Source organism: Hylobates moloch, unplaced genomic scaffold (genome assembly GCF_009828535.3).
Source record: "Hylobates moloch isolate HMO894 unplaced genomic scaffold, HMol_V3 SCAFFOLD_1, whole genome shotgun sequence".
NCBI classification, from domain to species: Eukaryota; Metazoa; Chordata; class Mammalia; order Primates; family Hylobatidae; genus Hylobates; species Hylobates moloch.
The window spans coordinates 203407327-203420582 of NW_026652276.1; the positions used below are offsets into that span (position 1 = coordinate 203407327).

General features: G+C 34.5%; 1 protein-coding gene across 5 annotated transcripts in view; it reads right to left on the reverse strand.

The window, feature by feature from the left end:
- The window catches only part of CADPS2 (calcium dependent secretion activator 2), a 572316-nt gene that overhangs the window by 132820 nt on the left and 426240 nt on the right, over positions 1-13256 (reverse strand). For all 5 annotated transcript variants that reach the window (XM_058426274.1, XM_058426269.1, XM_058426272.1 and 2 more), the window contains exon 14: positions 1669-1770. In XM_058426274.1, the coding sequence (XP_058282257.1) occupies positions 1669-1770 (102 nt within the window). The remainder of the gene's footprint in view (positions 1-1668; positions 1771-13256) is intronic.

Consider the following 13256-nt stretch of genomic DNA (forward strand, 5'->3'; position numbering starts at 1 on the left):
CAAAATAATTTTTTATGTCTTCATTTTGTTTGTAAACTCAAAAATCATTTCAGGCAGAGAATTCAATCTTAACTCTGTGAGTTGAATTGAGCTATGCTATCTACAACAGTGTTTCCTAATGTAAATTTACTGGCCTTTTTGGGCAGAATAATTCTCCACTGTGGGATTGTCTCACGTACTACACTTTTAAACCCAGCACTAAATGACTGTCCCTACCCCTGGTTATCATGACAATGAAAATCATACCTCATTCACTTACCCTAAGGTAGTGCTACCAGCCCCAGTTGAAAAATCACTAATGCAGGGGAATAGATTCATAGCATATACTATGAGATTTTCTCCTTTCAATATCATTTAAAAAATCACAGAGTCTAAGACCTTTATATTATCAGGAAACATAACAAATAGGAATAATAATGAGGCAGTAACAGATCAGGAAGAAGAAGAAGATAAAGAAATGGAGTCTCAGCATGGTCATACAGCATTCATATGGTTAAATAAAATATTTTTGTGAGCATATTCACTAAGTTTACTTTTTAAGTAAGTGCAAAAAGGAGCATATTCACTAAGTTTATTTTTTAAATAAGTTCCCAATTCACATGCATGCAACATAGCAGACAGGTTATAAGACACAATACATTATGTGGTGACATTGTATAGGCCTAATCATAAGGGGGAAAAAGAAAATATATTGGCATATTTCTGTTTTTAATCATTAGGTTCTGTTGAACTAACTATAACCAGGAGAAAAGAAATATTATCAAGGTATTTATCTTTTACTCTGTAAATGTTTGAAATGTTTCTTAGTATTGGTGGCTTTTTTTTTTTTTTTTTTTTTTTTTGAGATAAGGTCTCATGCTGTTGTCCAGGCTGGAGTGCAGTGGTGTGATCATAGCTCACTGCAGCCTTGACCTCCCCAGAATCAGGTGATCCTCCCACCTCTGCCTCCTGAGCAGCTGAGACTACAGACATGCACCACCATGTCTGGCTGGTTAAGTTTTGTATTTTTTATAGAGATGGGGTTTCACCATTTTGCCCTGTCTGGTTTTGAACTCCTGGTTTCAAGTGATCCACCCCACATGGCCTCCCAAAGTGTTGGGATTACAGGCATGAGCCTCTGTGACTGGCTGATAGCTAATTTTTTGAGCAAGGAATGGTGCTAGGTGCTGTGACCTGTGTTCTCACAGAATGTAAGTAAAAAAGATAACTAATGACTTTAAAGCCATGTGGGTTGTAAGTGACAACAAAATACTACAGACAATAAATGCTCAAAGACTTCAGAATACTCTCTGCTGGAATAACTGAGATAGGCTCCACTGTGGAGGTGAGACTTGAGGGCTCCTTACCTGGTAATACAGAGAGCAGGAGGAACACTCACCAGAGCTAGGGGGAAGAGACTATGCAAGAATGAGAAATGCAAAAGGCAAGTAAGAGGTGCAGTGGAACGGATATTGTAGGGAGAACGGCTAGCCTAAATGAGTACAGGAGACTGAATGATACGCTGAGAAGCAGACCACAGACTGAAGAATGTGAACCTTACCCTGCAGGCAATGGAGGGCTACTGATGATCTTGAGCACTAGTAGAATGATATAATAAACAATTTTGGGGGGAAGTAAGGGTTGAGTAAAGTATGAAAAGAAATATTTATATTAATGAAAAAAAAATACCTGAAATGGCTTATCTGATTTTCTAAAAGGGAACAGAGTCTCTCTTTTATCTCCCCAAATCTTTCTTTTTCTTCCACTGAAACAGTCCCAATTCCATCAGGCCTGAAAAAAAATCAGAATCAATAATTTATATTGATTGAATATTTACTTTTATATATTTTATACATATATATATTTAAAAATCCAAGGAAAAGTTCACTGTATACATATTAATTGTGTTTACAGTGGAAATTTACTAGAAATATTTGCAGCCATTTGCTTTATATTTTGACCCAGAATGAATGGAATGGAATTATTCTCTTTTAGACAGCCTTCAAGGTAAAAGATTACAATAAATATTTTCCAGATCTACCGAAAACAATGACTAGTCCTTGAAAATGGCAGTGAAAAGTGTTTTATAGTAGTACCAAACATTTGACCAACTAAGTGAAATCTCCTGAATGAAAATATTATTAAAAAATAATGAATGTAAGGTAAGATGTCTTAACTGGTTCTCTTCCAAATAATAATTCAGCTAACACAGAACTGGAGATTTAATTGTTGTAAGAAACATAGAAATTTTGGATACATGTAGAAGTTCACTGACCTCTTTTTGTTTGCTTAAATATATGGGCATATGAATAAAAATAAATATTAGAATTAAAATATACAGGGAAGAAAGCAAGCTATGTTTCTTTTCAAGATTTTTGTGTTTAAATATTCCTGTGAAATCAATGTGAGTTTCATCAGAATTTTACAAAGTAGCTATGAAGACTGAAAAGAAATCTTATTTTACTAAGATTAGGATTAAAAACGTAAAATATATCAAATAACAGAAATTTAGAATTTATTCTGTATCAATTTAGGTATCCGGTTGTACGGCAATCATCTAAAATTTTGAACATATAAATCTTAACTGTCTCTTGTTAGTGCAGAGGGAAAAAAGTATGAATCTCATACTCACTTCAAAACCTGTTTATATATTTTAATAACAAAATAAATCTTTTGCACTTGATAATTAACAACAATCATTTCCGACCTTATTAGTTTGTTTATTTGTTCATTTATTTACTGAGACAGAGTTTTGCTCTTGTTGCCCAGGCTGCAGTGCAATGGCATGATCTCGGCTCACTGCAACCTCCGCCTCCTGGGTTCAAGCAATTCTTCTGCCTCAGCCTCCCGAGTAGCTGGGATTACAGGCACCTGCCACTATGCTTGGCTAATTTTTGTATTTTTAGTTGAGATGGGGTTTCACCATGTTGTTCAGGCTGGTCTGGAACTCCTGACCTCAAGTGATCTGCCCGCCTTGGCCTCGCAAAGCGCTGGGATTACAGGTGTGAGCCACCGTGCCCAGTTTAGCTTATTTCTGTAAAGATTATATTTTAATTCCCAAAGACTTGTGCATTTATCATTCTAATGTACTAATTTTAATGGTTATGTATAAAATAGGTAGAAACAGGAATTATTGAAAACAAAGAAAAATAAATGCTTAAAATAACTTTCCTAACAAGATTTTTATTTATTCCTTTATATATACATATAATCATATGTATGTGTGTGTATATATGTCTGATGCTTGTTAACTAGTCAATTAGGATGAAAGCAATTAATTTTAAACTTATACCTGAATTATACTGACATAATGACCTTTCAGTCAAATCAAAGTATCATTTAAGTACAAGAATTTTTTTCCAATAGAGTACATAATTTTTACTTCAGAGACTCACATGCTGCTGGAATTTATGCTTTGAAAACATTTCTTACAATTTTTTATTCCTAAATAGGGAAACATTACTTAATTTCATATGCAGAATAACGTATCAACCACATTTATTCCATCTGAATGCATTTTGAATGTTAACGATGGAAAAATTAATGGCCAAATATTAGTCTTTCAAGTATTTTTAGGAAGGAGGAAACGTCTAATGCATAAATTACAAAGCAGTGAACCATGAGCTAATCCTAATATTTTATATTTATTTAATAATGGATTTTTCACATATACTTTAGAATCAATTCCCATTGAGCAAATGTTAATACAAACACAAACTGTAACCTATGAATAATTATACATTGACAATGATCACAAAAGCTCAACTGGGAAGTTCTATATAAATCATTAATTTGGGAATTTGGGTATTCAGACAAAAACTATACCTAAATTACATTATCATGTAGACAACAATAAAAACTCATACCATAAAGTTATGGGTGATTATTTCACTGAATATGCCTATACAAATTGATAAAAAGAGAAAATAACTTATCTTCATTATTCTGCTGATTTGACATAATCTTTTGGCTTAGCTACCTGGCAGGTGTTATATGGTTAAATAGGAGTAAACTTTTCTATTTTGTTCCACTGTCAAATGAGATTGTCATCCACAGTGATAGTGTAAGTTGTCCTATCATATTAGATTTCACTGTGGCACACTGCCTGCTTGACAGAATGGAGCCAGGGGGTCAGGTGATGACAAGTGAGAAAGGTAAGTCAGGAGAAGCTCACTTGTGTCAACCTTTGCTAAGAAAAGAATGTTATATGGAGTGAAGGACCACCATTTTACTGAGTTTATCACTAAATTAGGTACAAATCTGACAGGTTAAATACCACATTTAGCAATTTGGACTTGCCTTTATTTACATATCCTTATTTTAGTATATATACAAGATTAACTACTGAATATTAGGCATATGAAGCAGCCTTCTATATCTAAATTATTGGTAATAAATGGTAACTTTGCAGTAGTCAACTCTAAAGGCAACAGTTCCTCCTACAATAATTCTTCCCGATAAGTGCAAATACTTTCTGTGTTATCAACATCTTGTCACTGTAATTATTAAAACAAACATAATGATGAGCACTTACAGAATTTTAAATATGTGTCTGGTATTTTGTACTGGCTATTTTATACGCAGAATAACACATAAAGCTCACAACAATCCTGTCTTCTTTCCAAAAGAGAAGGCTGCTGAGGCTCAGGGTGGTTAGGTTAATTCCCCAAGGTCACACCGCTAGGAAATGCAGGAGCCTGGACTTGAACCTAGGTCTCTTGCCCTCCAAAGACAATGCTCTTATCCTTACTCTCTTCCTGCTATATTTTGATAGAAAATAATAAGGAGCAATAGAAACTCAATGAAACCATGAAAATTATATTTGAAAAGCAATAATGGAGTATTTTGAATACCCTTACTTACATTAGACATTTTCTGTCTGACTTGTCTAAGGTGGAGACCTTAAAAACCAATGATGTTTAAAATACAATGCTTACCATTGAATCAGCAAGTCAGTTAAAGAAGACTGTAAGAAAGGAAGTCCTAAACCTTGCTCTTTCATACATTCTAAAGTATGTTTTTATAAAAGCCTTGAGAGAAATTTAAACCAGTTATATTTTATGAATGTTTGTTTAGTAGACTCGGAGTATTTGAGATTTAAAAATTATCGTTTATATAAGCTCAGTTTATAAATTCATTCCTGCCAGCTCTACCTTCAAAACACACCCAGAACGTGACCTTCCCTCACCATATCCACCACTGATCCACTGATCCCAGCCACTATCAGCTTATCCCTGAGTACGCAGGCAGCCTCTTGGTCTTTCTCCTCCAGTGCTTTCTTTGTCAGAGAACTGGCCACACACTACTCTGAGCCTCTTCAAGCATCAGTCATTATGACAGGATTCCTTGACTCAAATCCTGTAATGGTGGCACACAAGGTAAAAGCCAAAGCCTTTATAATGATGTATGAGTCCCGCTTCCCACAATCTGACCTTATCTACCCCCTCATTTGCCCTGTTCCCCTCCACTCAAGCCATGCTGGCCTCCTAACTAGTCCTCAAACACAGGAAGCAAGCTCCAGGCTCAAGGCATTTGCAAGTGCTGCTTGCTTCTGCCTGAGAGTGCTTTCTCTACGTGTACACAAAATCATATATGCACACATGCACACCTGGCTTGCTTGCTCACTTTCTTCTGGTCTCTACTTACATGACTCAGGATTAGTGAGGTTATCTCCAACCATCCTATATGAAAGTGTATTTCCCATTCCCATAGACCTTTTTCTCAATATGTTTTACTTATGGCCACTGTACATATGGCTGCCATCCAACATGATGTATTTACCTATTTGGTTACTGTTTGCTTCCTTTGTGATGTATCTCTAGTGCTAGAACACCAGATGGCATATTGTTGATATTTAATGCATATATGCTGAGGAAATGAATGAGTAACATATGCAATATAAAAATATTACTTAAGATAAGAATTCATGAATTAGTAATATGACAAATTATTATTACTGCTTATTAGAATTAACAGGGTATAAATTATTTGGAACATTTTTATTTTTTATTTTTCAGATGGAGTCTCCCTCTGTCACCCAGGCTGGAGTGCAGTGGCGCAATTTCAGCTCACTGCAAACTCCACCTCCCGGGTTTAAGCGATTCTCCTGCCTCAGCCTCCCAAGTGGCTGGGATTACAGGTGCCGCACCACCACGCCTGGCTAATTTTGTATTTTTAGCAGAGATGAGGTTTCAAGTTGGCCAGGCTGGTCTCGAACTCCTGGCCTCAGGTGATCCACCCCCCTCAGCCTCCCAAAGTGCTGGGATTACAGGCGAGAGCCACCACGCCCAGCTTGGAACATTTTTATTATATGATAGTTGGTAAAACAGAAAATTTTGTGAAAAGCAAACAGAAGCAGGAACTGTAGTTAAGTACACTTGGTAAAAAGATCTCTAATTAAAGCTAGTATGTATTCACACTTAGCAGAAAATCTTTGGTGTTTAATTCTACTTTAATTAATAATAAAATAATTTACTTTAATTCTTAAGAATAGAATTTTTCTCCTTAGATATAAATAAACATAATAATGCTGCTTTGACATTGATAAAGAGTCTGTCAAAATGTGGTTATTTAAAATTCGAACATAAAAGACAAATTTTCTCATTCGAATGTTAAGTGGGACTTAACTCTATGATGATAATTAAATATTAAAGTGGTTCTGATGACATGTAAGGGTAGTGTTATGTATCAATATTTAATATTCTCATTTTTTTTCTGGGGCCTGTAGTTATTGAAGTTACATGATTTCAATAAAAATACGGTGCTCTGTGAAAAAGGCTTAATATATGAGAAAATTATAAAACAGATTAAAATAGATACACTTCTTTTAATTACAGATAAAGTCAAAAAAGTTATGACATAAAACTTCTATCTGGTCTTAAACAATAAGCAAGTGAACACCAAGTGCAGTTGTGTGTTAATTTATTTCAAAGATTCTTAAAAAACAGAATTTGTACAACAGAACCTTCTGCCACTGAGGCCTGATCTTAACATCTGCCTGTGGGTCACACTCTGTTTTCAGAGAAGCCATCACACACGTACATCCCCCTGCAAGCTGCATACACATGTGTGCACACAAACACAGACAACACTTTTCGAAAGGCAGATTCATCCAAAAAATAGTTGATAAGGCCTCTATATACATATTTTCTTAAATTTCTCCATGAGCTAAGCAATTTTGTAATTTGTGCTATTCATCAATCTGGCAGATTACTGCATTCTAAAACAAACGCAAAAACTCTTTTATATACATTGAACATCCCGTCATGATTATCATTTCCTCCTGTAACAAGTGTGACATGAGCTCTAAATTGAAAAAGATATTTTTAAAGGAAAAGTCAGGAATGAGAGGAGTAAACAGCATTACTCATCCTAATCCATTTTCTATTATTTCTGATGATTTCTGCCGTAAAACAAATGAAAAATTTAGTTTCCATAAAGGTAAAGAACATTACACTATAAGGTAAGAAACATCTAAGAGAAAAAGGGTACAAAACTGGGCTGTAGAATCAGGCATTTGAGCAGAAGAGAAAATACCAATGAGGAAGTCTGCTTAAATATTCAGATCTGTGCAAACCTACTGCTTTACTTCCCTTGTTTGAACAGTTTGTGTTCACACATTTTATAGTTCCCTTTTCTGGTATGATAAAAAATTTCAGGGGTTTATAACACCAATAAAAACTAATTTTGACATGTTTAATATCCATTCCTTTGGAGTAAATTTGAGTAAAGATGAATTAATGGCTGCCAACATTTTCCAAAACACGTTGTAAGGAACAATGACCCTCAGGGATGCCCAAATATTTTGTAAACAATGCAAATTACACAACCCTTTTGGAGGTTCACAGAACAATCACAGCATATGAAGGGGTCCGAGAAGCCTGATAGTAAAGAAATCTGTTTAACTTTGTATAAATAGCACTTTCAAAATTATTTAGTCATATCTGCCCACATTCCTCCTGAAAAATTCATTATTTAGTGCTGACGAGCATCCGTTCTATCACTTAATGAAAACTATACCATCTTTTGAGTTATTTTTTCAATCACTTTTATCACCTGCACAGCTTTTAGATATGTGAGGGATAAATGTGTTTATAATCCCTAGGCTTTATAATCTCTAGGACTCTGCACATTGCCTGGTTTACAGTACTTAGCAAGCTTGTGGGTTGAATAAAGACACCAGGGTTAACACTGTATAGTGAAGTGTGGTTAAATTAACGAGACATTAAATTAAATTAAATGCTCCCCCACCCCATCTCCAACACATCAGGTAAGTTTGTCCTGGAAATCTGGTGGTTTGTTGTAAAATATTATTTCACAAGCAATGCATGGGCAAATGACAAAGTTCATGGTGCTTTTGAGTTTCTTATAGGCTTCTTTTCACCTGCCTCTGCTATGAGGAATGCATGACATCTTAGCTTCCTCTAGGGAAAGTGAGAAGGGCTGAGAGACACCTAGAGGGTGGTATTTCTGAATTGTCAATTCTGCCTGCAGCACAGCAGGTAAAAGTCACTTTGCACTTCGTGTATTTCCCACCAATATCCATTTGTGAACAGAATGGAAAGGAGAGGATGTCACAGCACGAGAATAAGAAATGATGAAAGATGATGATGAAGAAAACAATAATCCCTTCTTTTTTGTTTCCTAACCTATAATACCTCCTATTGTTTGAATCAAATGATGTATCACTTGGTCATATATTACACACTCAGTGTCCTTTTACTTCCCCTCTAATTTTAAATATCCAGAAGAAGAAACTAATTGTATTTATATGATCATTGAGATATAAGAAACAGATTTTCTATGAAAAAATATTTTAAAAGAGGAAATTCTGAAATATGTTCTTATCTTTTTGCAAACACTGCCCCCTTCCTTGTCTGGATTTTGCACTGCATTCTAATTTCCTTGGATGTTTATTTAAAAAAGAGCAGATATCACTATGGTGAAAGCAATCATCTGACTCTATGAAGATCTAAGATCTAAGATCGTATTACTTCGTTTTTGTGTTAGGGTGCTGGTGAATAGGCCAAGGACCTATTCACGTGCTTGCTAACTGGTCTCTCTTGGGACCAAACAAACAAATAAATAAGAAAACTTTCTTGGACTAATCCAAACTGAAATCACTGCTGTACATAATTCCAGAACTCAAGAGAAAGAAATACCAAGAGCAATTTAAAATAAAAGTAAAGAGAATTAAGGTTGGTATAGAGGTTCTCTGATATAAAGATCACCCTCTGCCCTATAACTAATATTTTTTAAAAACAACATATATTGTAACTAAAGGACTTCATATATATATCATACTATGAAAAGAGAAATTTGGAAAAATAAAGACCAAAATGAAAATTTCCTATAAATATGTCAACCAGAAATAACTGAAATATTAGTTTGTAATTATAATTATAATTTATTTCTCTAAATCTATAGACATATTATACATTCTGATTCATAATGATTGTTTTAATGAACTGCAAACTTTAAAAATATAATTTAAATATTCTAATTTATAATGAAATAATTATATTTCAATATATAGATGTGCCATAATTAATCCAATTATCCCTTATTTAGAAATGTAGGCATTTTTCCTCCATTTTTTGCTATCATAGATAGTGCTTCAATAATTAATCTTATACTATATATGTTTAACCCATATCCAAATGTTTTCTTAGGAAAAATTCCTAAAGGTATATTGCTAGGTTAAATGCATGATATTTTCAAGTATTCACCACATATTGCAAAGTTGGTTTTTTAGAAAGCACTTATCAGCTTACACTTTGGCCTGCAGTGCATGAAATTATTAATTTCCCTGTAACCTTACCAACTGTAGTCTTTATCATTTCTTATAATCATTTTCAATTTTATATACTAAAAAGGGGATCTGTTTTAATATATTAATTTCTATGACGGAAAATGATGCTATCTTGCTGGTTATGTAGGGCCTTTATCATGTGCCATAAAAATAACTGCAGTTGATTAATTTAAAAACATTTAATTGTAAACTTACTTAAGAAGGTCCATAATATATCACCTATAAAATTTGTAAACAGATGGCCCAATGTCATTCACTTATTTACTCAATCAATATTTATGGACCACTTGGTCAGGTCATGGGACACAATGTAAGCACAACAGAAATGGTTTCTGCCCCAATACAGTTTATAGTAGGAAAATGCATACAAAATAAAAATCAGACAATAAGTACACAATTACATTTAAGAAGGGCAAAAGTATAAAGATCTGATCTAGTTTGGAGTGTCAGAGAAGGATACAGTTTGGAAATGATATTTAACCTGAAATGTGATGAATGAGCAGCAGTCATTTAGGTGAGATCTGAAGCAGAAGGCAGTTTGAGGAGAGGCCCAGGATGTTCGCCATAGAGATGTCCAAGTAATTTTTTAAACGCAAATTTTTTCATGTGACTTCTGCTTGCAGTATGGTGGACTAACTTGATACTCCCCAAATCCTTATTCACTACAAAACACCTAAATACTGCATAAGCCACAACAATCATATGTTAAATGTTGTCCAGCTCTTACAAGAAAGTAAAATAATTCTCCCAAGGGTGGGAGAACAAAACAAATGAACCTGATGAAAGCAGAGAAGGGGCAAATATGAACAACATGGCTGCCTTGGTGGTAAATATCAATACTGAGAAAGCTTTACAGCTGCGTCCAAGGGAATGGATCACTGAGCCATAGACCTAATTTGAATGAGCTGCTAAGCCTGAGACACCTGCATAAAAATGGGACCCTAGAATGGGTTATAGTATCAGTGAAAGGATAGTGCACTCCCTAACATCAAGGAAAAACAAGAACAAGTCCTCTTTAGAGGGAAGCATTCAGAGCCCAGGACTTACAAAAATTCCCACAGATTAATCTTAAGTATAAATGATTATTACAAAAAAATGCTAGTTGCATTAAAAAAAAATAAACAAGTGACCATGGCAAAAATGTCAGCAGAAACAATAGAAAATTCAGTTATTTGAAAGATAATATGAAATAATTATAAAAGATCTAAGGAAACAAAAAATGGAATCAAACCAAGAAAGGAAAAAGATATATTCAGAAGTAATCAAGTAGAGCTCAAAAAGAATCAAACAGAATAACAGAATTTCCAGGACTAAATAATTTGTTAATTGAAATTAATAAATCAGTAAGTGAGTGAAACAGTAGATGTCACAGCTGAAAAGAGAACTGAAGAAGTAGAGTAAGGGTTGGCAAACTATGGCCTTTCATCTGCTTTTGTCAATATAATTTTGTTGGGACAAGCCACACTAATTCATTTATATATTGTCCATGACTGCTTCTGCACAGCAACGGCAGAGTTGTATAGTTGTAACAAAGACTACATGGTCAAAAACAGTTACAAGATTTTGTATAGTTACAAGGCCCAAAATAGTTGTCATGTTTACTGTAGAGCCCTTCACAATATTAGCCAACTCCTCAACTGGAAGACAGAATTGAAAACATTACACAGGATGCAGCTGGAAAAATACGAAGATAGAATACACGTTAGAGACATTAAAAGATATAGAAGATAAAATGCCTAGTACACGAGTAACTGGAGTTTCAGATGAGAAGAAAAAGATTGTAGAAGAGACAATATTTAAAGAGATAATGCTATTCCAGAACCTCTGACAAATATAAACCTTTATATTCCAATCAGGGTAAATAAAAAGAAATGCACGCCTATACAATATCATGGCAGGTAGATCAGAAATTCATATATGTCCCAATCACAATAAATTAAAAGAGATCCATACAAAGAAACCTTATAGTGTACTTACAAAACACAAAAGAACAAAACAATCTTTTTTTTAAAAAAGCATCCAGAGGAAAAAGAGGAATCATCCTCAAAAGACTAGCATTTGTACTGCCAAGAGCCTTTTTTATTGTTATGTTTTGTTTTTTAAGACGGAGTCTCTCTCTGTCACCAGGCTGGAGTGTAGTGGCGCCATCTTGGTTCACTGCAACCTCCGCCTCTCAGGTTCCAGCGATTCTCCTGCCTCAGCCTCCTGAGTAGCTGGGATGACAGGTGCGCGGCACCATGCCTGGCTAATTTTTGTATTTTTTAGTAGAGATGGGGTTTCAACATATTGGCCAGGCTGGTTTCAAACTGCTGACCTGGTGATCCACCCGCCTCGGCCTCCCAAAGTGCTGGGATTAAAGGTATGAGCCACCTCACCTGGCCTGCCAAGAGCCTTCTTAATGGCAACAAAGAAAATCAGAAGAAAATGAATATCTTCAAAGTTCTAAGAGAAAATAACCATCAACCTAGCACTGAATACTTAGCAAAACTTTCTTTGAAAAATTAGGATGAAACAAAAGAAATTCCCAATAACAATTCACAGTGTATAGGAGTCCATTTATAGGAAAGTCCAAAGAACATTCTTCAGAAAAAAGGAAAATTGTTTCTAAATCTAAGCAAATACTGAGTACAAAATAATAAAAATAATATTAATTTACAAGCTTAGGGAAAAAAAGGATATAACTAAAATACCACACAATTTAAGCATGTAAGCCAGAAAGGGGATGACTGGAGGGTAATATTCTAAGGACTCTGAACTACCTAGGAGGAGAAATTTGCTGATTAGCATAAGACTTTAAAACTTCAGCAACACGCCTGGGAAATCTCAAATGTAATTGTTGGAAAATATAAACTGTTAAGAGAAAAAAAAGAATTAAAGAAAATAACTTCGATGAACAAAAAGTAGACCAATAAAAAGGAAACAAAAAGTTTATAGAACATAAGCCAAAAAAGAAAGCCTAAAATAAAATGGTAGAAATGGATTTACTTTTATTAATATGTGATTTACTTTTATCAATTACATGATAAAGGTAAATGGACCAAACTAATTAAGACAGAAATTGTCATATTGAAAAATTAAATCAAAATCTAGTTTGCTATTAAGTCTCAGGACACAAAATCAATGTTCAAAAATCACAAGCATTCTTATACACCTGTAACAGAAAAACAGAAAGCCAAATCATGAGTGAACCCCCATTCACAATTGCTTCAAAGAGAATAAAATACCTAGGAATCCAACTTACAAGGGACGTGAAAGACCTCTTCAGGGAGAACTACAAATCACTGCTCAATGAAATAAAAGAGGATACAAACAAATGGAAGAACATTTCATGCTCATGGGTAGGAAGAATCAATATCATGAAAATGGCCATAATGCCCAAGGTAATTTATAGATTCAATGCCATCCCCATCAAGCTACCAATGACTTTCTTCACAGAATTGGAAAAAACTAAAGTTCATATGGAACC